Source organism: Taudactylus pleione, unplaced genomic scaffold, assembly GCF_031769625.1.
Source record: "Taudactylus pleione unplaced genomic scaffold, aTauple2 ptg000256l, whole genome shotgun sequence".
In the NCBI taxonomy this organism is placed as follows: domain Eukaryota; kingdom Metazoa; phylum Chordata; class Amphibia; order Anura; family Myobatrachidae; genus Taudactylus; species Taudactylus pleione.
Genome location: NW_028284658.1, coordinates 8,953,930 through 8,977,693, shown reverse-complemented (window position 1 = coordinate 8,977,693; position 23,764 = coordinate 8,953,930). Strand labels below are relative to the sequence as shown.

General features: G+C 46.3%; 1 protein-coding gene across 1 annotated transcript in view; it reads left to right on the top strand.

The window, feature by feature from the left end:
- The window catches only part of ZHX3 (zinc fingers and homeoboxes 3), a 32,364-nt gene extending 12,474 nt beyond the window's left edge, over window positions 1-19,890 (top strand). The window contains exons 2-3 of the mRNA XM_088480629.1: window positions 13,885-16,796; window positions 19,379-19,890. Of these exons, the coding sequence (XP_088336755.1) occupies window positions 14,033-16,796; window positions 19,379-19,386 (2,772 nt within the window). The 5' untranslated portion in view covers window positions 13,885-14,032 and the 3' untranslated portion in view covers window positions 19,387-19,890. The remainder of the gene's footprint in view (window positions 1-13,884; window positions 16,797-19,378) is intronic.
- The last annotated feature ends 3,874 nt before the right edge of the window (window positions 19,891-23,764 follow it).

Here is a 23,764-nt window from a genome sequence, read left to right as displayed (position 1 = left end):
TGCCCCCAGTAGTGAGCCCCCTGTAGCTGCCCCCAGTAGTGAGCCCCCTGTAGCTGCCCCCAGTAGTGAGCCCCCTGTAGCTGCCCCCAGTAGTGAGCCCCCTGTAGCTGCCCCCAGTAGTGAGCCCCCTGTAGCTGCCCCCAGTAGTGAGCCCCCTGTAGCTGCCCCCAGTAGTGAGCCCCCTGTAGCTGCCCCCAGTAGTGAGCCCCCTGTAGCTGCCCCCAGTAGTGAGCCCCCTGTAGCTGCCCCCAGTAGTGAGCCCCCTGTAGCTGCCCCCAGTAGTGAGCCCCCTGTAGCTGCCCCCAGTAGTGAGCCCCCTGTAGCTGCCCCCAGTAGTGAGCCCCCTGTAGCTGCCCCCAGTAGTGAGCCCCCTGTAGCTGCCCCCAGTAGTGAGCCCCCTGTAGCTGCCCCCAGTAGTGAGCCCCCTGTAGCTGCCCCCAGTAGTGAGCCCCCTGTAGCTGCCCCCAGTAGTGAGCCCCCTGTAGCTGCCCCCAGTAGTGAGCCCCCTGTAGCTGCCCCCAGTAGTGAGCCCCCTGTAGCTGCCCCCAGTAGTGAGCCCCCTGTAGCTGCCCCCAGTAGTGAGCCCCCTGTAGCTGCCCCCAGTAGTGAGCCCCCTGTAGCTGCCCCCTGTAGTGAGCCCCCAGTAGTGAGCCCCCTGTAGCTGCCCCCTGTAGCTGCCCCCTGTAGCTGCCCCCAGTAGTGAGCCCCCTGTAGCTGCCCCCAGTAGTGAGCCCCCTGTAGCTGCCCCCAGTAGTGAGCCCCCTGTAGCTGCCCCCAGTAGTGAGCCCCCTGTAGCTGCCCCCAGTAGCGAGCCCCCAGTAGCGAGCCCCCTGTAGCGAGCCCCCTGTAGCGAGCCCCCTGTAGCGAGCCCCCTGTAGCGAGCCCCCCTGTAGCGAGATCCCAGTAACTTCCCCCCACGCGCGCGGGCGCACACAGAAAACAAACAAAAAAAAAAACTTACCTTATCCCCGCTCCTGTGAAGCCGCCGACCGCCCCGTCGCCCGCTCCTCGGCACTATGGGAGTGACGTCATGACGTCACTCCCATAGTGCACTGCGGGACCCGGAAGACGGAGTGAGCTCCGTCCTCCGGCTGCCGCCGGGGGTTTGAGTAGGAGTCGGGCGTCCGCTGGTAACGAAATCTCAGCGGGCGCCCGGCATATGGAAAGTGCAGGGGGTGCGATCGCTGGGCCGGCGGGCCCCTTAAGCCGCCGGACCCCATAGCAACCGCACCCCCTGCACCCTCCATAGTTACGCCACTGATGCAAGCCCTAGAGAAACACAAACTTTGAATATTGAAATTTTTCTTGGTACTATCAAATAACTTAATGTGGCTTCAAAAGTGCAAAGGGCAACTAAACCACAACATTTAAATTTGTGGTTCCCAAACTTTTTTGAATCATGGCGCCCTTGAGCATCAGCAATTTTTTCATGGCACCCTTAAGCCAAAAGCTTGTTATTGAGAAATTAAATTTTATTTATTTTTTTTGTAGTAAAGTGAAGTACATTTATGCTTACCTGTCATCCTTAGGCTCAGTTATCTGGTGGTGGACAGGTTTGTGCTTTTGTTTGTCCACATATTTACATTACACTGACCATAAATAATTTGATTTGGTGCTGGTCCAACCTGAGGCATCCCTGTAATTGTCCTGAGGCACCCCAGGGTGCCACGGCGCACAGTTTGGGAACCGCTGATTTAAATCTTTGGTGGCCAAACTGGTCCCCAAGGACCCCTAACAGTTCATGTTTCCCAGACCACTGTGGATCTGTAGAATGCGTAAGTTAGGAATGATTGCAGCACATCTTATACTGGGGAACAGTCAATCTGTTGCCAGGGATTTAAGAGTTGATTTCGATTAATTTTGTGCTCCTGATCATGAATTTGCCTTGCTTATTTTTTCAATTGGCTCTAGTTTTTGAGATATGCATATGTCTTTAATATTTCTGAAAAATTAAATGAAACAATGTTAATAGTTAAAAATATATATTTTTTAATTCTGATTAAGGGCTGTATTCAATTGGCAGCGAAAAGCCGTTTTCAGCGATAAAGTTTTGTGAGTGACGTCATTTCGAATGTGAACAGTTTTCTCCATATTCAATTCCGGAGACTTGTCGCCAGCGCAGAAACTCAATGCATGGAACCTGTGAAAAAGTTTCGCCTATGAATAGGTGTCGATAAAACAAAAGTGGAGAATTGGGGTTTTGGGTGCAAACTTTGGATAATTCCCCCCCCTGCACCCTTGGGACAATCCCCCAAAGGTAAATTGCGTCAAGAGAAGTTTAAAAAATACTTTTGATCACCCCAAGAAAGTACATTCATTTTGGCGGGTGAAAAAGTACAAAGTTGGGGGGACAAATTAAAAATTAGCGAAATAGACTCCAGGGGGGTCTCCAAGTATGCCCCAGGTGTTTTTAAGCTTGCAGGTGGATTTTCTACTTTTTTTTTTTTTTCTCAACTTCACTTTAGCAACATTAAAATATCCTAGCACCCATTTTGGTGTACCCCAAATTTGCTGGGACTACTTATTTTCTGAAAAAACCCTCCAAACTGCTGTTCTTCACCACTTCTGCAAAGATGCTAATTAGCTATTGAGCGTAGTACCCCAAATACCTTCAGCAGTGCTATTCGGGGGTATCTATAGTGATCCCCAATCAGTGCATCTTTTGGGGGTTGTCAGGCTGATTTCCACATATCTGACAGCACTTTTCACTTGTTTACGTTCGCCGGGTCCTGTTTTCGACGATCTCTAATTGAATATAGGGATAAGCGGGGATGCGCGCAATACTTTTTCGCTGGGAAAACCAGCGATGTCGGTTAAAAGTCCGGCATTCGAAAAGTACGGGACTTTTCGCATCTAATTGAATATGCCCCTAAATTTGATTCGAAAAATGTTATAAAAAGACACAGGATAATTACATACATATAGGGGCATGTCCAATTAGCCGCGGGGTTTAATTGTCACGCTGGACGGGATTCAATTAGCCGGGATTCAATGTGTGGGTGTCCCTGAGACCCCGCGCGCGAGTCCCTGCTGTTTGACTTTACCTCGCATGTAGGTGCGAGGTAAAATCAGCGTGAGGCGCCCTATTCGGCCTCACGAGAGGGTATTACACATTGATTCCGCAGTTCTCGCAGAATCAGTGTGTTCTCAGGAGTCCCGGTCTAATGACGCTGGGAAATAGCTATTTAATTGAATAGCTAAACCCCGCGTCGTAGGACTTTTGCCTGTGAAATCCCGTGGCTAATTGGATATGCCCCATAGTGTTCACTCTAGGTCCAGCAGCAGACAGGCACCGGACCTAGAGATAGGGCACTTCTGCGTGCGCCGAAAAGGGGGTGTCTCTTTATGACTCGCCCCCTTTTTGTCACTCCTGGGGGCATGCCCGGCACTTATGGACATGCCGGGCAGCCCCCAAGCTCTGCGGTCACTGTGAATGGATGGCATCCATTCACCGGCGGTGACCGCTGCGCCGCTGTTTTGACGGCCCGCTTCTGGAGACAGAACTTGCAGGCTGTACAAAAAAGTACTTTAATACTCATGTTGGCACCTACTTTCTCAAAACATTTTAGCATGTTGTCGACTAATTCATGATAGTTGTCTGCCTTGTGATTTGCCTGAAAATTTTTGAATGACAGACACATAACTCAGCCATGCTTCAGATTCGGTTTCAGTCATAGATGTCGTAAAATTTAGACCCTTCACCAGTTTCCGTATCTGTGGGCCGTCAAATTCCTGCCTTTAATTTTTCAGTACTAAGAGATGGAAATGTTCGGCAAATATACGTGAAACAATCACCTGACTTGTCCAATGCTTTTACAAATTGTTTCATTAAACCCAGTTTGATGTGGAGAGGCGACAGTATGATTTATTTTTTTCCTGTAAATTAAGGGCTCATGAATGATGTTTGCTTCTCCTACAGTTATAACTTCTCTTGGAGGCCATACGGTTTGCTGCCAGTGCTTTTGTTTTGCACGATTATCCCATAAGCATATGTGACAACTATACTTAGTATATCCACTTTGCTGCCCAAGAAGAAAGTTTACAATTTTTAAATCAACACAAACGGACCACTGATGCTGAAAATGAGCCATTTTTTCTAAGACTAACTTGATATTTTCATACTGTTCTTTAAGTTTTGTTGAATGACCGATAAGAATCGATACAAATTTATTCACATTGTGCAGTAATGCGCATTTTAAGTGCCTTTTAGAGCTATCCAAAAAGAGCCGCCAGTCTTCTGCTCGATATTCTGGTAAGCCCATCATCTGGAGAAGTTCCAGAATATTGTTGCAATACACAAGATTATCTTGGCTAAAGAACGGCAGTATGACTTGCTCTCTCTTTCGATACAACATTACAGTAAAATGCGGCTCAAGACAGTGATTTTCTTGAAGTCTGGATGCTAAAAGCTCTGCTCCTATTTTTGATAAATTCAAGTCACGACTTAGATCGTATAGTTCCTTTTGAGAAAATTTGTTTGGCGTAGAGCACAGGTTCTCAATTTCGGTCCTCAGGACCCCAAACAGTGCATGTTTTGCAGGTCTTCTCACATAATTACTAGTGAAATAATTAGCTGCACCTGTAGATCTTTTAAAATGTGTCAGTGAGTAATTAATACACCTGTGCACCTCCTGGGTGAGCTGCAAAGAGTGAACTGTGTGGGGTCCTGAGGGCCGAGTTTGAGAACCACTGGAGTAGAGGAACTTTCTTCAAACTCCCTTTTCTACTTCAGGGTCCATAGGGTATCCACAGGATACCTTGGGGTATAGGTGTGACGTCAGTCGCAGGGCACCAAAGAGTTAAGCTTTCAGCCTCCCAGGATGCACTAGGTCCCCCTCCTATACCCCGCCCCCAGGCCAAGGCACCTCAGTTTAGTTTGGTGCCCGGCCGGAGTCGGGTGCACCTGTTGGTGTGGGGGCTAGAAGAGCCCCTGAAGCTTATTCTTCATGCAGCTGTGGCTGCACAACTGGATGAACAGCATGGACAGTCAGTCCTGACGTCCATGCTGTCTTCCCTACACCCCGCCGGTACCAGAACGCCGGTACTGATCCGGGGATGCTGGTGGGCGTCTGGGGTCACAGCTAGCGGTGACCCCAGATGCTCCGGACCATGGCCGGATTCAAGGGGGACAGAGGTAAGCAGCGGGGTCCCGCGGTGGGTCCCCGCTGATCACATGGTCCTAAGTCCCCAGGCAGGGGGCTCCCTGGGGACTGGCTGCAGCGTGGAGCCAGGCGACCAACCTGCGCTTCCACTACCCCCTGGGACAGCGGACCGCAGCAGAGCGGTAGCGCTGCGGCGTCCCAGGGGTTAAATGCATGCCAGGGGAGCGCGCCTTCCCTGTCTCACAGCCGGCGCCTCCCCCGCTGCACACAGCCCTCTCTGCACTGTGCTGACTGGTCCTGTGTCAGCGCTCCTCCCCCAGGCCAGCTTCTCTCTGCTCCTCGGCGGCCATCTTCTCTGCAACGCATGGTGAACGCTGCTGGAAGTCTGGAAGGAAGCATCGTGGTCTGGGTCCCCCCGCATACCTCTCCTCCGCTGTGGCTCAGGTCTGTGTATGCAGCGCTGTGTCCTACCAGGCCCTGTGTCTGTGTAGTTGAGTGATCAGCGCTGTTAGTGCAGGAATTGTTATTTCTCTGCATTGTATGTGACTGTGCTAGCGCTGCCTGTAACTATTCTTCACTAAACTGTCAGCTTTATTACTGTCCCTGTTCTTTCTGCTAAAGCCCTTGCGGTGCGGTGCTGCAGGGTGGTCTCTCGCCTATTTAATACTTAATTGGTGAGAGAGGTCACATACGTGGTGCCATCATGTCTGAAAGTGATTTTCCCCTCCGGCTACAGTGTACCACGTGCAAAGTACCGTTAGCGGAGGGGGAGGGTAGCGCGGAGGGCCTTTGCCGGCAGTGTTGTCCATGGCGCGGCCTATTACGGTTACAGCACCGGTACAGGAGCCGCCCTGGGCTTGTTTCGCTCAGGCGTTAACAGCTTTAGTGGGCCAGTTAGCTCCGCAGCCCGCGTTTACTCCGATGGGTTTGTCCCAGCAGTCTGTGGTGTCGTCACCCATGCAGGGGTTCCCACGACAATTGGTGGTACCCCACAGTCTCCCTATTTCCCCGCTCCCGGGTTCTCAGGAGCCAGCGTGGGTTAACTCCCTGACGAGTTCTTTACAGCACTTGTCGGATGTATTGCAAGGGGAGTCTGTGATGCGGCCTCATAAAAGGCCGGTGGCGTCTCTGTCCGCTCCTTATGAGGATGACGAAGGGACGTCTGATGATGGGGAGATTCTGGATCCTTACGATCAGGAACCTTTCCATACTAAGGACGCTGATGCTAAGTCCAAAGTATATATTCCTGGACTTATTCGGGCGGTCCGCACAGCCTTGGTGATTGAGGACGAAGTTCCCCCAGCGGCTAAATCTAAGTATGCCTTTTTCAAAGATGTGAAGGGCGATGCCACAGTCTTTCCTCTTTCGGGTCAGTTGGTGGACCATTTAGAGGAGGCGTGGAAACAACCTGGCAAAAGATACCAGCCGCAGAGACGCCTGGCGGTGGCTTATCCGTTCGCGGATAATTATTTTGCTAAGTGTGAATCCCCTCCACAGGTGGATTCTCACGTGACCCGTCTTGTCCGTAGTGCCACATTGCCGATGCCATCCATGTCCTCCCTTAAGGATGCTACGGACCGCAAGGTAGAAATCTGCCTGAAGTCCGCTTATTCCCTTGCAGGGGGGGCAGCACGGCCGGCTATGGCCATTTGCTGGGTTGCCAGAGCGATGGAGCGCTGGGCGGATTCATTAGAGGCTTCTTTTGAATCCGACTGTCCGGCCGAACAAGCGGAGTTGATTGGCAATCTCCGTGATTCGGCCACCTACATCAACGAGGCGGCTCTAGACATTAGTACTCTGGTGTCTAGAATTTCTTCAGCAGCGGTAGCTGCTCGTCGCACCTTGTGGCTGCGATCCTGGAAGGCGGACGCAGATCCAAGAAAGGTCTGGAAGCGTTGCCGTTTACCGGAGAAGTTCTCTTCGGTCCGGATCTGGATAAGATTGTGGCCACGCTGGCGGCAGCCAAATCTGCTTGTCTCCCGTCGGCCGCTGCTCCTTCTGGTTCTGGACCATCGTCCTTTCGGTCATCTAGGGCCCAGGGCAGGCCCAAACCACAGTCGTTTCCTCGACAGGCTGGCCCTAAGAAATCGGGCAAGCCCCGGAAACAGGCATGGAGTACCAGACGTCCGGCCCCCAAGCCAGATGACAAGCCTGCGGCCTGACGGTCCGGGTCTCCCCTTGGGGGATCCCAGGGTGGGAGGCCGCCTGCTGCAGTTCTCCCGGTGTTGGTCGTTCACTACGACAGACACTTGGGTTCTGGAGGTGGTCTCTCACGGGTACGCCCTCTCCTTCCGGCACAGACCCCCGGCTCGATTCTTCACCACGGGTCTACCATCAGACCGGAACAAGGCTACGGAGCTGCGGAAGGTATTGCACACTATGCTCCAGGCTGGAGTTATAGTGCCTGTTCCATTCTCCCAGAGGGGCCAGGGTTTCTATTCAAATCTATTTTTGGTACAGAAACCCAATGGGTCATATCGTCCGATTCTCAACCTCAAAGCACTCAACAAGTCTTTGCGGGTCCCGAAGTTTCGGATGGAGACCCTACGGTCCATCATTCTGGCGCTGGAACCTGGGGACTACATGGTGTCATTGGACATACAGGACGCTATGGCGGTCATGGCGGCTTCTCTGCGGCTGCAAGGAGTCCGCATGTTGCCGTACTTGGACGACCTGTTATTGGTGGCAGGATCTCCAGAGCTCCTGTTACACCACTTGGACCTGACCATTGCACTGCTGCAACGGCACGGCTGGCTAATTAACTGGCAGAAGTCCACTCTAATCCCGTCTCGGAGGATTCTGCATCTTGGAGCCTTATTGGACTCGGGACAGCAAAGGATCTTCGTGACGGAGGACAAGATCTCTGCTTTACAGTCAAGGGTGCGCAGTTGTCTGCACAGCCGTCGGGTGTCCTTACACTCGGCGATGAGGTTACTGGGCTCCATGGTGTCGGTGTTCGACATGGTGGAATACGCCCAGTTTCACTCTAGACCTCTGCAGCACCTGATCCTGTCCAAGTGGAACGGGCTGCCTCAGTCTCTGAAGTTCCAGACGATTGTGCTCACCCCGGAGGTTCGCCTGTCCCTTGCGTGGTGGTTAAAGATGACCCACCTCAACAAGGGACGTCCGTTCTGGGTTCCAAATTGGGTCCTGTTGACAACGGACGCCAGTCTTCGAGGCTGGGGAGCAGTTTCGGGTCCACACTTGTTCCAGGGCAGGTGGACACCGACAGAAGCGGAGCTTCCAATAAATATCTTGGAACTCCGTGCGGTCTTCAATGCTCTCCTGCAGGCACAGCGGTTTCTCCAGGGTCACCCGGTGCAGGTCCAGTCGGACAATGCTACCACCGTGGCCTACATAAACAGGCAAGGAGGAACTCGCAGTCGGGCGGCTCTCGTAGAGGTCTCTCGGATCCTGGTTTGGGCGGAGCGCAATCTTCCGGCCATATCAGCGGTCTTCATCCCGGGAGTGCTAAATTGGGAGGCGGACTTTCTAAGTCGCCAGGACGTTCATCCAGGGGAATGGTCCCTGCACCCGGACGTTTTTCAACTACTGGTGGACAGGTGGGGTCTTCCAGAAATCGACCTCATGGCGTCCCGGCACAACAACAAGTTGCCGGTGTACGGGTCTCGCACAAGAGACGAAGGGGCGTCTCTGGTGGATGCTCTGTCCGTCCGGTGGACGTTCAGGTTCGCATACCTGTTCCCTCCGGTCTCCCTTCTTCCACGGGTAATCCGGAAATTCAAACAGGAAGGAGGGACGCTCCTGTTGATAGCTCCCGCGTGGCCCAGACGGCACTGGTTCTCAGACCTTCAGGGTCTGTCCGTGGACAGTCCTCTGCGGTTGCCGCTACGACCGGACCTTCTGTCTCAGGGTCCTTGTCTTCACCCGGACCTGACTCGGCTGTCTTTGGCGGCGTGGCTGTTGAGACGGCCATGCTGAGGTCCTGGGGGTTTGCCAGCTCTATGCTGTGTACCATGTTACGAGCTCGGAAACCGTCTTCCGCGAGGATATACCATCGCGTGTGGCATACGTTCTTCCAGTGGTGTCGACCGAGAGGTTATGCACCGCGGGAGTTTCGTCTGTCTCGGATTCTCGCCTTCCTGCAAGCGGGACTAGATCATGGGCTTCGCCTTGCTTCTTTGAAGGTACAGGTTTCGGCCCTATCTGTCTGGTTTCACCGTAGGATTGCTACAATCCCGGATGTGCGCACCTTTATGCAAGGTGTTCTCCGTATTCAGCCGCCCTTTGTTCCACCTGTGGCGCCTTGGGATTTGGCTGTGGTCCTGAGGACTCTCCAAGGACCGCCGTTTGAACCACTGGGCTCAGTGGATATTAAATGGCTAACAGCTAAGACTGTTTTCCTTCTGGCCGTTGCTTCAGCCAGACGTGTTTCTGAGTTAGGGGCTCTTTCTTGTAGACCCCCTTTCTTGGTTTTTTTCATGGGAACAGGGCAGTGCTCCGCACTCGGCCCGAGTTTCTCCCCAAAGTTGTTTCCCAGTTTCAGGTTAACGAGGAAATAGTTGTTCCGGCCTTTAACTCACCGGGTCTTTCCGTGGGTGAGGCCTCTTTGGATGTTGTGCGGGCCTTAAGGACTTATGTGGACCGCACTTCTTTGTTTAGGAAGTCGGACGCTTTGTTGTCCTCTATGGCTTCTGTAAAAAGGGTTGGCCTGCTTCAAAGCAAACTTTGGCAGCCTGGATCCGTATGGCTATTTCTGAAGCTTATCTTCATGAAGGCCTACCGGTCCCTCCTTCTCTGAAGGCTCATTCCACTAGGTCTGTGGGTCCTTCGTGGGCAGCTTGACGTGGTGCCTCGGCAGTTCAGATCTGCAAGGCTGCTACGTGGTCTTCTGTCCATACCTTCGTGAGGTATTACAGGTTTGACACCTTCGCCTCTCAGGATGCTTCCTTCGGGCGGCGGATTCTCCTTTCTGCACAGGAGCGTCCCCACCCTTAAAGGATACTGCTTTGGGACATCCCCAAGGTATCCTGTGGATACCCTATGGACCCTGAAGTAGAAAATATGAGATATGGTAAGAACTTACCCTTGTTATCTCTATTTCTACGAAGTCCATAGGGTTCCACAGGACTCCCGCCCTGTCGCACCTGTGCTGCAGATGGGCTTTGCTCTGGTCACCGGTTTTCCGTCTCCCTCTGGTGAGAATGTGATTCTTGTATGTGTCCAGATCTTTGTTCTCTCTCTTCCTTCTCCTCCTCCGGCCTATGGCTTGGTAACTAACTGAGGTGCCTTGGCCTGGGGGCGGGGTATAGGAGGGGGACCTAGTGCATCCTGGGAGGCTGAAAGCTTAACTCTTTGGTGCCCTGCGACTGACGTCACACCTATACCCCAAGGTATCCTGTGGAACCCTATGGACTTCGTAGAAATAGAGATAACAAGGGTAAGTTCTTACCATATCTCATATTTTATCTGTGTTGTCGCTTACACACTATGAAATTAACATTTCCACATCACATTCAACTTTGCACACACAACTGAATGATGGTACAGGTAAATCTTCGCTATGTGGTATCGGTTGTTTTGCAGAATTCATACGTGGGTATTTCCATTTGCGTTTCTTAAATCGATTCATACACTTCACATTTACAGCACATTAACAGCAGTCATTCAAGTGATCTTTTGGCTCACACCACATCATAGGTATGCTGAAATTAAGTCCTTTTCGATCACCTGTAGTCCAATTGTTGAGTGATTCCAGGCAGGTTTTACAAACTTTGTGAGGCATCCAAATCTTGTCTTTCTGGCTTATGTGACATCCAAAATAAGCCTGATATGTTTGTTTTAAGAATAGTTATATTTTTCTTTGTTTTGCAACACTATATTTGCCACAAATATAACAAACATCAGGGTTGTTAGCACACCGTCTCCGAGAAGAACTAATTTTTACGGCGAAAACGTTTTGTTTCAAACATTCAGTGCTAACTCCCAACAAAAGCCGAGGACATACTGAACAAAACAAGCCCAAACGGCGGGAAATTGGATGTGGTGGGACAGTGAGAGGGCCGAACAGAGGAAAAGGAGGTGTGCTAACTGCGTCACTCGGTCCTCTCCTTTGCTCCTCTCTGTATGCTGAGGAGGCGTGGCTGTGGTCTGAGGATGTCCCAGCAGGCTCAGCAGTGCACCGCCACGCCTCCTCCCAGCGTTAGTGAGGAGATTTGAATGTGAATTGTGTCTCAGACATGACTACCAGCTACGTTCTCCCAAATAAAACAAATTCTTGTTATTGGTGAAAGAGGGTAGTTGTTAACAGAATCGACTTAGTTTTGCGTTTTTTTTTTTTTTTTTTTTTTTAAGTAAAGCAGGCCTAGACTAGTAAGGTACTTCAAACGGAGAAAATAATTTAATTTGATAATTTTTCATTAATTTGAAAACTGGAGCCAATTCAGCTATAGCGAAGATCTAATGCGAAAATAGGACCTGCGAGTACCCTCAAACCGATCTTAAATCCTTGGCAAGAGAAAAAAACGTGTGTGTGTGTGTATGTATGTGTATATAATATATAATTTTGTTCCCCGGTGTTGTGATGATTACACGATCTGGAATACTTTAACTGTTAAGGCACACATCCACGTGCAATCGTTTGACAGTCTGTGATGTGCTTACACTAAACGAGCAGTCGTTCAGTGTAGGCACATCAATCATCCCCTAACATGCACAACCTGACGATATCGTCAGGTTGTTCGGCCCATAATCAATGTCGGAAACTATCAGCGGGAGCACGCATTGCAGGTAATTTCCGACATTAATGTGGGTGATTCCTGAGCGATTGATAACGATTCGTTATCGTTCAGTCGCTTAAAGAAATCTGCTAATGGATGTGTGCCTTTAGGGCCTGATCTAAATGGTCATACATAAGGTATGAAGGCAAACTGCATTGTTCAATGAAAATACAACACAAGTAATAGTGCTAGCAACTGTATAATCAACATAAAATATACGTATGGGAAGTGACAACATATCTGTGAATATTAAATATAATGCCTTAATGTGAAAGTAAGAATAAGTAAGAATATTGGTTAAAGAAATTACCTTGAATTTTGTGTCCCTTTATGACTTCTTAGAATGTTATCCTTTAAATATCACATGAATAGGAAAATAAAGATTTGCAAACAAGTGTGTAATATTGTTACAAGGTCAGTGTTCTCCCCAGGCTGTTTTCTGCGGACGCATCGCCTGGCAGAAACATCTTGCCACCCGACACTTTTCCCCGCCGACCCCCACTGGTCTCTGAAGTGACCGGAGGCTAGAGAAGCCTCCCATCGCTTCAGAGGCCAGCGTTCCCAGTGATGCACTGCGCGGGTGACGTCATGAGCCTGCCCCGCACGCCTGCTGGATCTAGTTAGATTCAGTCAGTGTGAGGCAGTGGGAGCGGGAGTGGCCAGCAAGTAAAGATAGTGCTGGGCTGGGGCCAGGACCAGTCTGGGGGCACTGCATAAGGGACACTATTAAACCTGGGGGCACTGCATAAGGGACACTACTTAAGCCTGGGGGCACTGCATAAGGGGTCAGTGTGGGGGCACTATTTAAACCTGGGGGTACTGCATAAGGGACCAGTCTGGGGGCACTACTTCAGCCAGGGGGCAATGCATAAGGGCAAAGTTAAACTACAAGAGGAACTATATAATGGGCACTTTTGACTGAGAGCCAGTGGGGGAGCAGCCTGAGACCTGTCAGGCTGGATTAGTAAGGGAGATGCTCCTTTTCCCGGCACACGCATTATCGCGAAGGCCCCCACCCGGCTACTTTTGGATGCCACCCGACTGGAAAATATTTCTCGGGAGAACACTGAAGGTAAATCTATACACATCCCTTTTTCAGATTTTTATTTTTTATTTTTTTGGGAGGGGGTGGATACTGCTTAACTTAAGTAGAAATTTTATGCGCAATAGTGACTTAGCTGGGGTATCGTATCCCCAGGGGGTCCTCCAAGATTTAGTGGGTGCGTTCTATCCTGTTACTAGTTTACACTTTTAATGCACAAGGCAAAACACAATAGGAGTTAACAATAAATATATTGGAAACTTACCAGAACACTTCTTGAGTAGAGCATTTGGGAGGCTTCAGATTATCCCGTCATGGCTCCTAGGATAGACAGTGATGATGTAGATGTAACCATCACCCATGGAATTGTAGGTAGATTTTCAAGTGTGTAGTTTTAACCAGCATCATCCTTTTGATGCCCTTGGCTAAAAAAAAAAGTGATCCCTCATTTATTACCATCGTCATTTAACAAGATTTAGGGATTTATCTATTGGATGTAGCCATTCAGAAAACACTTCCCTAATACTATAGACTGGTTTCTGCTACCTGGTTAGAAAATTAATGTGTTTCTCCTTAATTCACTCGCCTGGTAAGCGGTGCTTCAGGTTAATGTAAAGACCAATCTATAGTATTAGGAAGTGTCTTCTGAATGACTACTTGTGATCTAGAAATCCATGTAGTGCCTTCTCTCTGCACACACAACTGATGGTTGAGGTTGCAGTCTAGATCAGAGGTTCCCAATCACGGTCTTCAAGGCTCCCCAACAGTTCGGGTTTTAGAGAGATCCATGGTTGAGCACAGGTGACTTAATTAGTACCTCAGTCAATTTGATTTAACCACCTGTGCTCAACCATGGATATGATTAAAACCTGAACTGTTGGGGAGCCTTGAGGACCGCGTTTGGGAACTTCTGGTCTAGATCATTACTGTGGAATTGCTTATCTAATAAAATGTTTTATATAGTTACAACTGTAATCTGTTAATTTTTCTTCACACTCAGGTTTCTGCAAAGCAAGCTGGAGCCCTGTGAATCATCGTGCTCAGAGTGTGATGTCTCGCACAATATCCACCTAAGTTTTGGTTAATCGGAGCATTGCATACCTTCTTTTTTTTTTTTTTTTTTTGTGATTACAAAACAATATATAATCATGGCCAGCAAAAGAAAGTCAACCACACCTTGTATGATACCCCTTAAGACCCTAGCCCTGGAAAGTGGCACAGAATTGACTGATGAATACAAGGACAAAAGCTCCAAAGATGAACCTCAGCAAATCTTACCAGATCTAATGGACAGCACTGAGATGCTATCTAATGGACATCAAAATCTTGATGGTATGAGATTTTTTTGCAAGTACTGTAATTTTGGCTCTCATGAGACCAGCCCATTTGTTGAACACATGAACTCAAAACACAATGACTTTAGAGAAGATCCCTCATATGTTTGTATTGCATGCAGCTTCTTAGTAAAAGACTCTAAGGAGCTGGAAGCTCACAATGCAGATTGTCATCCTGGAGATTCTGACCTCTCCTGGACTGTGGCCAAGCATGAAAGTTATACTGTTGTGGAGCAGAGTGTGGGTGGCCAGAATACTGATCAAGATGTGACTGTCCATTGTACAGAGGAACGTTTAGATGATTACTCTGAAATAGCAATTACTAAAACTCCTATAATGAAGATTATGAAAAATAAACTGGAAACAAAAAAAATAATCACCATAAAGGATAATGCCAACCATGTAAGTGAAGAGTTGGAGAGAAAAAGCCGATCAATGCCCAAGAACGGGTCAATATCTGCTAGCAAAGTCACCAGCAATATTTTGAATTCTCAAATTGTAAATGGCTCCATAATAGGAACTGTTCCTGTACTGCAGACTGGGGTGACCCAGCTTGTATCACTAAATCCACCACAGACTATAATACAGCCAAAGCTTCCTGCACCAATAGTAGCATCATTGATGCCTAAACAATCTGTTGTACAGAAACATCAACAACTTCCCACTGCAAAGTCTCTCCCCAAAGTAATGATTCCTTTAAGCAGCATTCCAACCTACAACTCCTCCATGGATTCGAACTGTTTCCTGAAAAACAATTTCAATAAATTCCCTTACCCTACAAAGGCAGAGCTTTGCTATCTAACAGTGGTGACAAAATACCCAGAAGAGCAGATCAAAATCTGGTTTACAGCACAAAGACTTAAACAAGGTATCAGCTGGTCACCTGAAGAAATTGAAGACTCCAGGAAGAAGATGTTTAACACTGTAATCCAGTCCATACCCCAGCCTGTACCTCAGCCAACTATAACTGTTTTGAATGCACCACTTGTAGCCAATGCAAGCAATGTTCAGCACCTTATCCAAGCTGCTCTTCCAGGGCAGATAGTCAGTCAACCGCAAGGGGCAGGGGGTTTATTTGTAACTCAGCCTATTATTACAAATGGAATTCAAGGAACTGCTACTTCGGTGTCCCTAACAGTAACTCCTTTTCACACCAGTCAAACCACAACTGCGGCTCGTACAGCATCGTTATCTGGAAAATTAATTGATTCTTCTAAACCAGTTACAGCCACCTCTCCCAGTATGCCGTCACCAAATGCTTATGATCCCATTAATTCAAGATGCAAAAAGTCAAGACAGCAGCTAAGTGCTCTCAAAAACAGTTTTTGCAAAAGTCAGTTTCCTTCACACGGCGAGGTTGCAAGGTTGACCAGAATTACTGGCCTGTCCACAAGGGATGTTAGAAAATGGTTTAGTGATAAAAGATACCACTTCCGTAACAAACCTGCATCTTATTTGGCAGACTCTGGTGAGCTGTTATCTGACCCCCAATCTGATGCAATGTTTACTATGGTAAAAGAACCTGATGACTTTGCACTTCCTACAAGTGGACATACTCCATTACATTCTCCAAGGAGACCGTCATGGAACCAGGCTCCAGACTTTACACTCACACGATACAAAGAGAGGGCCCCAGAGCAGCTCAGAGCTCTGGAAAATAGCTTTGCAGAAGATACCTTTCCTTCTGTGGAGGAGGTGAACCGGCTTCGGAGTGAGACCAAAATGACAAGGCGTGAAATAGATAGCTGGTTCTCAGAGAAACGCAAGAGAGTAGCAGAAGATCTCAAGAAAGATCATTCAAAATATTTAGATGATGGTGAAAATTCAGCTGATGAGATGGAGATCTCTGAGGTTAAAGTTTCTGATGATTTAGAGTCGCATGTGGAGAACAGCTCTCCGGTGTCTGAGCGGAAAGTAAACCCAATAAAAATCAACCTGAAGGCTCTCCGTGTGACCGAGTCAGGTGACAACACCGAGAGCTCAAAGGATAATAGTATGGCAAGTGATGGTGGCAGTCGGCCATCCACACCTCAAAAAAATAGGCAGTCCTGTAAAAAAACTGCCCAACAACGAGACTGTTTAAAGCAAATGTTTGTCAAGACACGGTGGCCATCTGTAGAAGAGTATGATAGCTTAGTGGAGCAGACCGGGCTTCCACGTACCGATATTGTACGCTGGTTTGGGGACTGCAGATACTCTTATAAAAATGGCAATTTAAAGTGGTATGACAGCTATAAAAAAGTTTTTAATGACCTTAAACCTCAGTACCACCAACCTCTTCTGGACTATTACAGTCGGCAACAAACTGTTTATGAAGATGATATCGATGACCTCTGTGAGAAGACTAGGATGTCTGCTGCTGATATTAGAGCTTGGTTTGCGGAGAGGCTGGAAGAAGACAAACAGGGTGCATCAGATGAAGGCAGTGATGACCTGCAGTTGGATTGTGCTGAGAGGCAGACAGAAGCCACACATGATGGGATTTCAGAGGTTGCCCACAACAGTGAAGGCTGGGAGCTCAATGCTCAGGAAACCACTGCAGATTCCAGGTCATCACAGCAATCAATTGCTCAGCTTGGTAAGAAATCACAGTAGTGTAATATATCATTTGTTTTCTTGCAAACAGTTTCTAACAGTTACCCAAAATAAGTTGACTCATGAGGAAAAAATGTTCACTAATAAACCCATTAGAGAACCAATACCAGAAAAGGCTTGACGAGATCTTTCCACACCCCCCCCCCCCCCCTCCCCCTATATATAAATACTTTTTTAGGTGCTTTTTAGGATTGGTTGTATTTTTTGTGTTTTTTGTTTTTTTTGGGACTAAAGTGTCACTAAACACAGATGAGGCATTTTATAAGTTTAGGTGAGTTGCATGTAGATTTAGGTTGTTTAACTAGGGTGTGGCATGTTATGTTGACTTGTTGTGAATGTCGATATTACGACTGAATACCATTTAACTTATCTTTTCATCTGTTATCCGGCAAAGTACAACATTTTAAATTTTCAGCCATCCGTTCCTCCCCCTTACTTCATCACCCTTTGCTTGACCCTGTACTGTTAACGAGAATTGGCCTTTCCCAACTCTACATTACAAGCCATTGTGACTGGAGCTTGCTGTGCCCATGGCTGTGCAGAATGTAAGGTGTCTTTCATCCTACACAATCTCTCTAACTCTTAAGTTGTACAGATACAGCTTGCCTCTGTGCGCTACAAGTGTGCGACTGTGGCTGTATTGCATGCGACTGACACTACCGTAGCATTTTGCATGCATATACAGCCACAGTTGCACACAGTATACAGGCATGCCGCATATCATTTTAATCAGCAGAAGCTGCTTGTATGGCATATTTGCATTGCTTTGTGAATAAGACTCATTTGAAGGTAAAAAATTGCAGGAAAAGACGCCTGGCGCTACTGGGTCACACCACTGCATGGTGCAACTAGAAGGGCTGTTTAACGTGCAAGGAAGTAAGATATGTGGACAAATATGTACATTGATGTGTATTTGGTTAGTAAGGAAAGACTAACTTGATCTGCAAGACATGGAATGAAGTACAGGTATTGGGTATACCTATTTTTTTTAGAAAGCTACAAACCTCTTATAAAAAATTTATTGATTTCCTTTAAGTATGCAAAAATAGGTAGAATAGAGTATATTCTTGTCAATTTCAGCTCTGTTTTTCCCTGTGCAATGGCTGAAAAAAGTATCCCAAAACTGTATCAGTGAGTTGGGTACAGGATCGTGTAATCTTAATACTTACTGTCGGGATACTGGCGACTTAAATTTTGGCGCCAGGGATTCCGACTGCTGTCTGAATCTGGCACCAGTATTCTGAATGCCTGCATCCCAAATGCCGGGATGCTAACTACATCCCGTTTCAGTATTACCCCTTTCACACTGCCAGCAATAACACTGGTTATTTCACGTGAACATGCAGCAACCCACCGGGGTTTTTGTGCAGTGTGAAAGAACCCAGTTGAAATAACCCGGCGTTTCAACCTGGGTAACGAGCAGGGTTGAACGCTGGTTCACGGAGCAGTGTGAATGCGTAACACTGGTCGATGCAACCTGGGTCCCGTTCACAGTATAGGAAGAGTCGGCGCTTGGAGGAGATCTCATATCAAAGTGCCGGCTTGGCACGTGATGGTGGTGATGTCGTAAACCTGGCAATAAGCCAGGTCGGGCTGTCAGTCTGAAAGGGATCTCGCGCAAGTCGCACCAGGGATGGACCAGTGTACAAAATCCTGGGTGTGACCCGGGTTTGCAGTGTGGAAGAGGTATTTCTTTAACGTAACACTATGACTAAATGAAGAAATCTAAATTTATTCCTGGGAGGACTATACTAATTTGTCTCCTTATTGTGACATAAACGGCCTTTGGGGTGTAAGGATAGAAAAAGTAGGTAACTGTACCCCAGGCCATGATCTGGGGACATTGGCAGCTGGGGAGTTATGACTGGGGTGGTACACCTGTCACACCATAACGCAGGTGTCCTGTAGGGAGGACAGAAACCTCCCCTCTAATACAGAAGCGACACCCATATCAACAAGTAATGCAAACATTAATAGGGGTTATTGGATCTGAGCTGCAGATTAGCCATTTGTCAGCCAGGGTGGCTGCGTGCCTGGATCTTCCATAATGTGGAAGGCTGGTTAGTGGTCCAAAAGTGGGGTAAATATACTGCCAATTCATGAAATAAAATGAACCTGCCTGGTATAGTGGAAGTGTCCTTTTTTATGAGTGAGAAACACATCCTTTCTACCCTTGGAGAACCTTGCCATGGTATAGATTTGGGTGCTGAATGGGGGGAACCTGGAATCTTCATGTGTTGAAAACAAATAATAAACATATCCCTATTATCCATGTGAATACTGTTAGTGGTAAAACCTGATGTAACGAAGCAATGAGTTTGTTGCTGGCTGTATACTGTATTTGTCCAGTAAAGGAACATTTTGTAGTTACTATGCATCAACAGATCCAACTGTTCCCTTGAGAGAGATCCTAGATGATGGTATAGGGTGCACCTTCAAGCTCAAGTGTTTTATTTAGAATAGGAACATCTGGTACATGAGCCTTTGGCAACATCATATAAAGTACACCTATTGTATGTGCGTAGAATTACTTTGTGTGTAATTTCTTTTTCTTTTCTTTGTAAGCTGACTGAATACCAACAGAGGAAAGGGCATTGCTAACCTAGAGGACTAATGAACTTCTTCAGCCAGTTCCACAGGGAGAAATCCCTCTTCGCACATTGTGTCCCCTATCTGGTTGCAGAAAGACTGTATGAAGACATCATTGGCAATTCATAGGAACTAAAGGGACCCTGTTGCCATGAGAAGTTATATTCAGTGCAAGATCCATTTTCTTTCCCCCAGTGTATATAACATAATTCAGACTACATTCTTACTTCTGTTTCCAGCGTTGTGATCCACTTTAGTAATATTTTTTTATATATATATTATGCCATGCCCTGTTCATTATACGTGTATTGGTACAGACGCTTATTTATATAATTGCAGACTAATATAACTGTTTAGTATTCCTAAACTGATTTAATACAGAGCTTTCTAGTGGGAGATTTTGTTTGAACTAACTTGATGTAAATAAAGTTTGTTTTCTTCCCTTGTTCTTTAGCAGACTTGGGATACAAGAAAGCATTGCAAAGTGATTATGTGCTGTGAATACTTTCTACGTTATTGATGGGGGTAATATAAGATGGCTTTTGATACATTGACAAAGGGTTAATGCTTGAGGAGTGTTGTGCTGGTTTTTGCAATGCTGTTTCAATCGAAGACTGGAAGGTGGTGGTGGTGGTGGGGTTGTATAATGTAATGAATAGGACATGAAGCACAAGTGAGCTCCTGCAACTGGCTAAAGAGCCTGGACTGGCCAGAATTGTAGTGAGGTTGGGTATATCCTGTAATGGCTTTTATTTCTCTGTAAGGAAAGAATAAAATCATGGGTGTGACATGCTGATGACAACACTAAAATGTAAATCTGGCCCTGCTTGGACCAATCCTGATGCTCACCTTGAACCAAGCAACATGGTCGCGGGTTGCTGTGTTGGGAAACGGAATACTCTAACTGTAATGTATTCTAAGATTGGTGATTATGCCAATTCTGAATTCCTTGCTGGTTTACTATGGCTCTGGGGCCATTGTAGGAAACTGGAGATTACACACAGCTCTCCTGAAACATACATTTGTAAAATCATTATTTATTAGCAAGTGTAGTATGGTGGACCACATTCACAGGAGTCTACACTTATATTTTTAAAACCTCACAAAATGCTTCTGCAGGAGTCTTTAAATGGAAACTCCTGTGTAAATGTTTGTTTCGATCCTTCTGCCATTTTCCCTTTACGCTGTATTTGAATATAATTTGTGGAACCCATTGCATTCATGTGTAGTCTCTATGGGGAGTACAAGTAACAGGTTGAGAAATCCTGGTATAAATTCTAAAGCATTAATTACGTTGGGTAACCTTTGTCTTAAAAAAACCAGCATTGCCATCTGTCTTTCTACTGTTAAGGCGCACATCCACTAGAAGATTAGGGAAAGACAGTACGATTCCGACATCATAATCGTACCGTCGTTCCCCATCCACAGCAGTGCTTACACTGAACGATCAGTCATCAGTGTAGGCCACATCCATCATCCCCGAACATGGTCAATCTGTCGTTATCGGCAGATTTCCCTGCATGTTCGGGCGATGATTGATGTCTGAAACGATCAGCGGGTGCGCGCAACGCTGGTCGTTTCTGGCATTTTGATGCCTGATTAGTGAGTGCACGATTACGATGTCGTAATCGCTCTGTGTAATCGGGTAGTGGATAGCTGCCTTTAGAGTGCTGCTGAATTTATCTCCTTACCCTGAAAACAGATTGCTGAAGATAAATAATAACTTATACATAGTATTTTATGCTGTTAAACTAGAAAATGTTAATTTGGTGGAGCAGGAGCACTTTCAAAAACTATGTAATTGTTTTAAAGTAGATTATTTTTTTTTAAAATAAGACTATGGTTATTTGGTGTTTTTAGTAAGTTTGTATATTCCCGAAAACCCCAATAAAACCCTTTTTAGTATTACACAAGCTATCTGCAGTAGTGTATAAAATATATACATGATTGTCAAGTAAAGAATTAGCTAAATGAAATTACTGGTTATACATTTATAGCATGCAAAAGAGAAAACAACCTGCATTAAGAAGTGGTTTGCTTCTAAATAGCTCAGTTTTGAACCCAGTGAGCTAGCCAAGGTTTCTGTCTCTAAAGCCGGCTACACACTGGAGCGATGTTCTGATTTGGACAAATCGTGTATTGTACAGTGTGTATGCACAATATGCGTGCACTCGTGGTCGTATGCAACATCAGGTTTGATGTGCTGCACGTAAAACGAGACTATATCTCATGCGGTGCCATGCATGTTAATGACGGACGGAACGAGGGATCATTCAAAAACTCATTCATCTCTGCAGTGTGTACTGGCAATCATGCTATGTCTAGGGTGTCCCTGGACATCGGCACGATTGCCGGTCGGACAAGTGTGTACCCACCTTAACACTGCTGTCTATATTAAAAAAAAAATAAAATAAATGTTGGCTGGGTTATAGGTTCTGGGCCTAATGGGGCACTGCAATTACATTCAGAGATAGGATCTGGAATAATCATGGGAACAAGTTTTTATCTGGTCCAATTTAATGTTCTAAAACCCAACCAGCTGCATCACAAGTGGTTCCAGGCAGGTATATATATATATATATATATATATATATATATATATATATATACTTCTACCTTTATCAACCGTTAGAACCAGAATAGACCGAAGGAAGGGTTGTAGTGTGAAGCTGTCAGCCTGCTCACATAAATGCTTTCAAGGCTATTCATCCCGGAAAACAGTTTCCTTGTGGTGCTCTGTGATTGAACCTTCAGGGTTCTAATGTAGGGAGAGTTAAGTTCAAAACATATAATCATGACATCTTCCTTTGATATTGGTTATATTTTAGTGAACACAGTGTTCATTCTAGCACCCTGCACCTGTTATTTCCATGCAGTTTCTTTTTCCTAAAATAGAAGTATGAAACAGAACAGGCGCTTGAAACAAAACAAGGATAAATATGAAAAAATGTGAACAATAATTGTAATGTACATAAAAAGGATACCTTTTGACATCACTTTAAATGGTTGCAATCCAATATATAACAAAATAACTGCGCTTAAACTTGTATCCAATGTAAAACAAATGTATACGTATATATAATCTATAGTAAAAAAGACATTGTCTAGGTGTGCGATGAGAAAATGTAATTTAATATTCAGTGTCTATTCATAAAGGCTCCACTAATCACAGCAATAAACATGTACAATAAATAACACACATTGGGGGAGATGTACGAAGCACAGAAATGGTATCAGCGCACGTTATGTGCGCTGATACCGCTTCTCCCCGATGTATGATCGGGGGTCTGGGCGGTAAATGACAGGGGCGCTATGCGCCCCTGTCAATATCGGCACTGCTATCTATAAGATAGCAGCGCCGACGGCAGGACCATGTACGAACGGTCATAACGCATGACCGTTCGGCCGGCTGTAGCTGTCGTTAGCCTATCCCCACAGCAGGGACAGTGCAGTTCTTTGAGCAGAGAAATAACTGAGCTGTCAGCCGACTTACCGCTCACGGCACGCAGGGCCCGGCTAACAGATACAGCGTGTGACCTGAAAGCTCATAACGGACTTCTTAGCACGGCTCATCAACATATTAACTGGCTATCTAATATGAGCTGCACGTACCAGTCAAGGTACAGTGAAACTTCACCATATGCTTGAAATCTGCACCACAGGAAAGTGAGTATCCTGTAAATCCTACAGCTGTAAACTGTGCAGTGCTTTATAAGGTTCTATAGAACCAACTTATATACAGTGCATATTTAACAGCAGCTTGTGAGGATCCGCACAGAGAGAGCACACGATAACACTGGTGTACAGACATTTGTGTTAGGGTATTTTCTATTAAAATACATACCCACAGTGACTATTGAAGAAGTCTTCTGGAATTGTCCTATTTATTTTATTTACTTTTTAATGCATATTTTTCAGCCGGCCGAGGCTGAGTTATACCCATATATATTACTTCTAATAAGAAGCATTTGGCTCTATTAGAAGTCTGTTACAGGACTTTGTTCTGTTTTTCTACAGATCCTTTTCAGGATTGCTATTCATTACTAGAAACAATGTTTCATTTCTTATGTTTGATTCAATGTGTTATTTATTGTACATGTTTATTGCTGTGATTAGTGGAGCATTTATGAATAGACACTGAATATTACATTATTACATATTTTCTCATGGCACACAGACTGAATGTACTCTTTTTTACTATAGATTATATATACGTATACATTTTGTTTTACATTGGATACAAGTTTAAGCGCGGTTATTTATTTTGCTTCTCTTTCCTGCCTGCTCTGGTGCTTCTAGCACTCTGGTCTGTACCTCAGCAGTTTGTTGTATGAGCTGAGTGTGTTAGAAGCACCAGAGCAT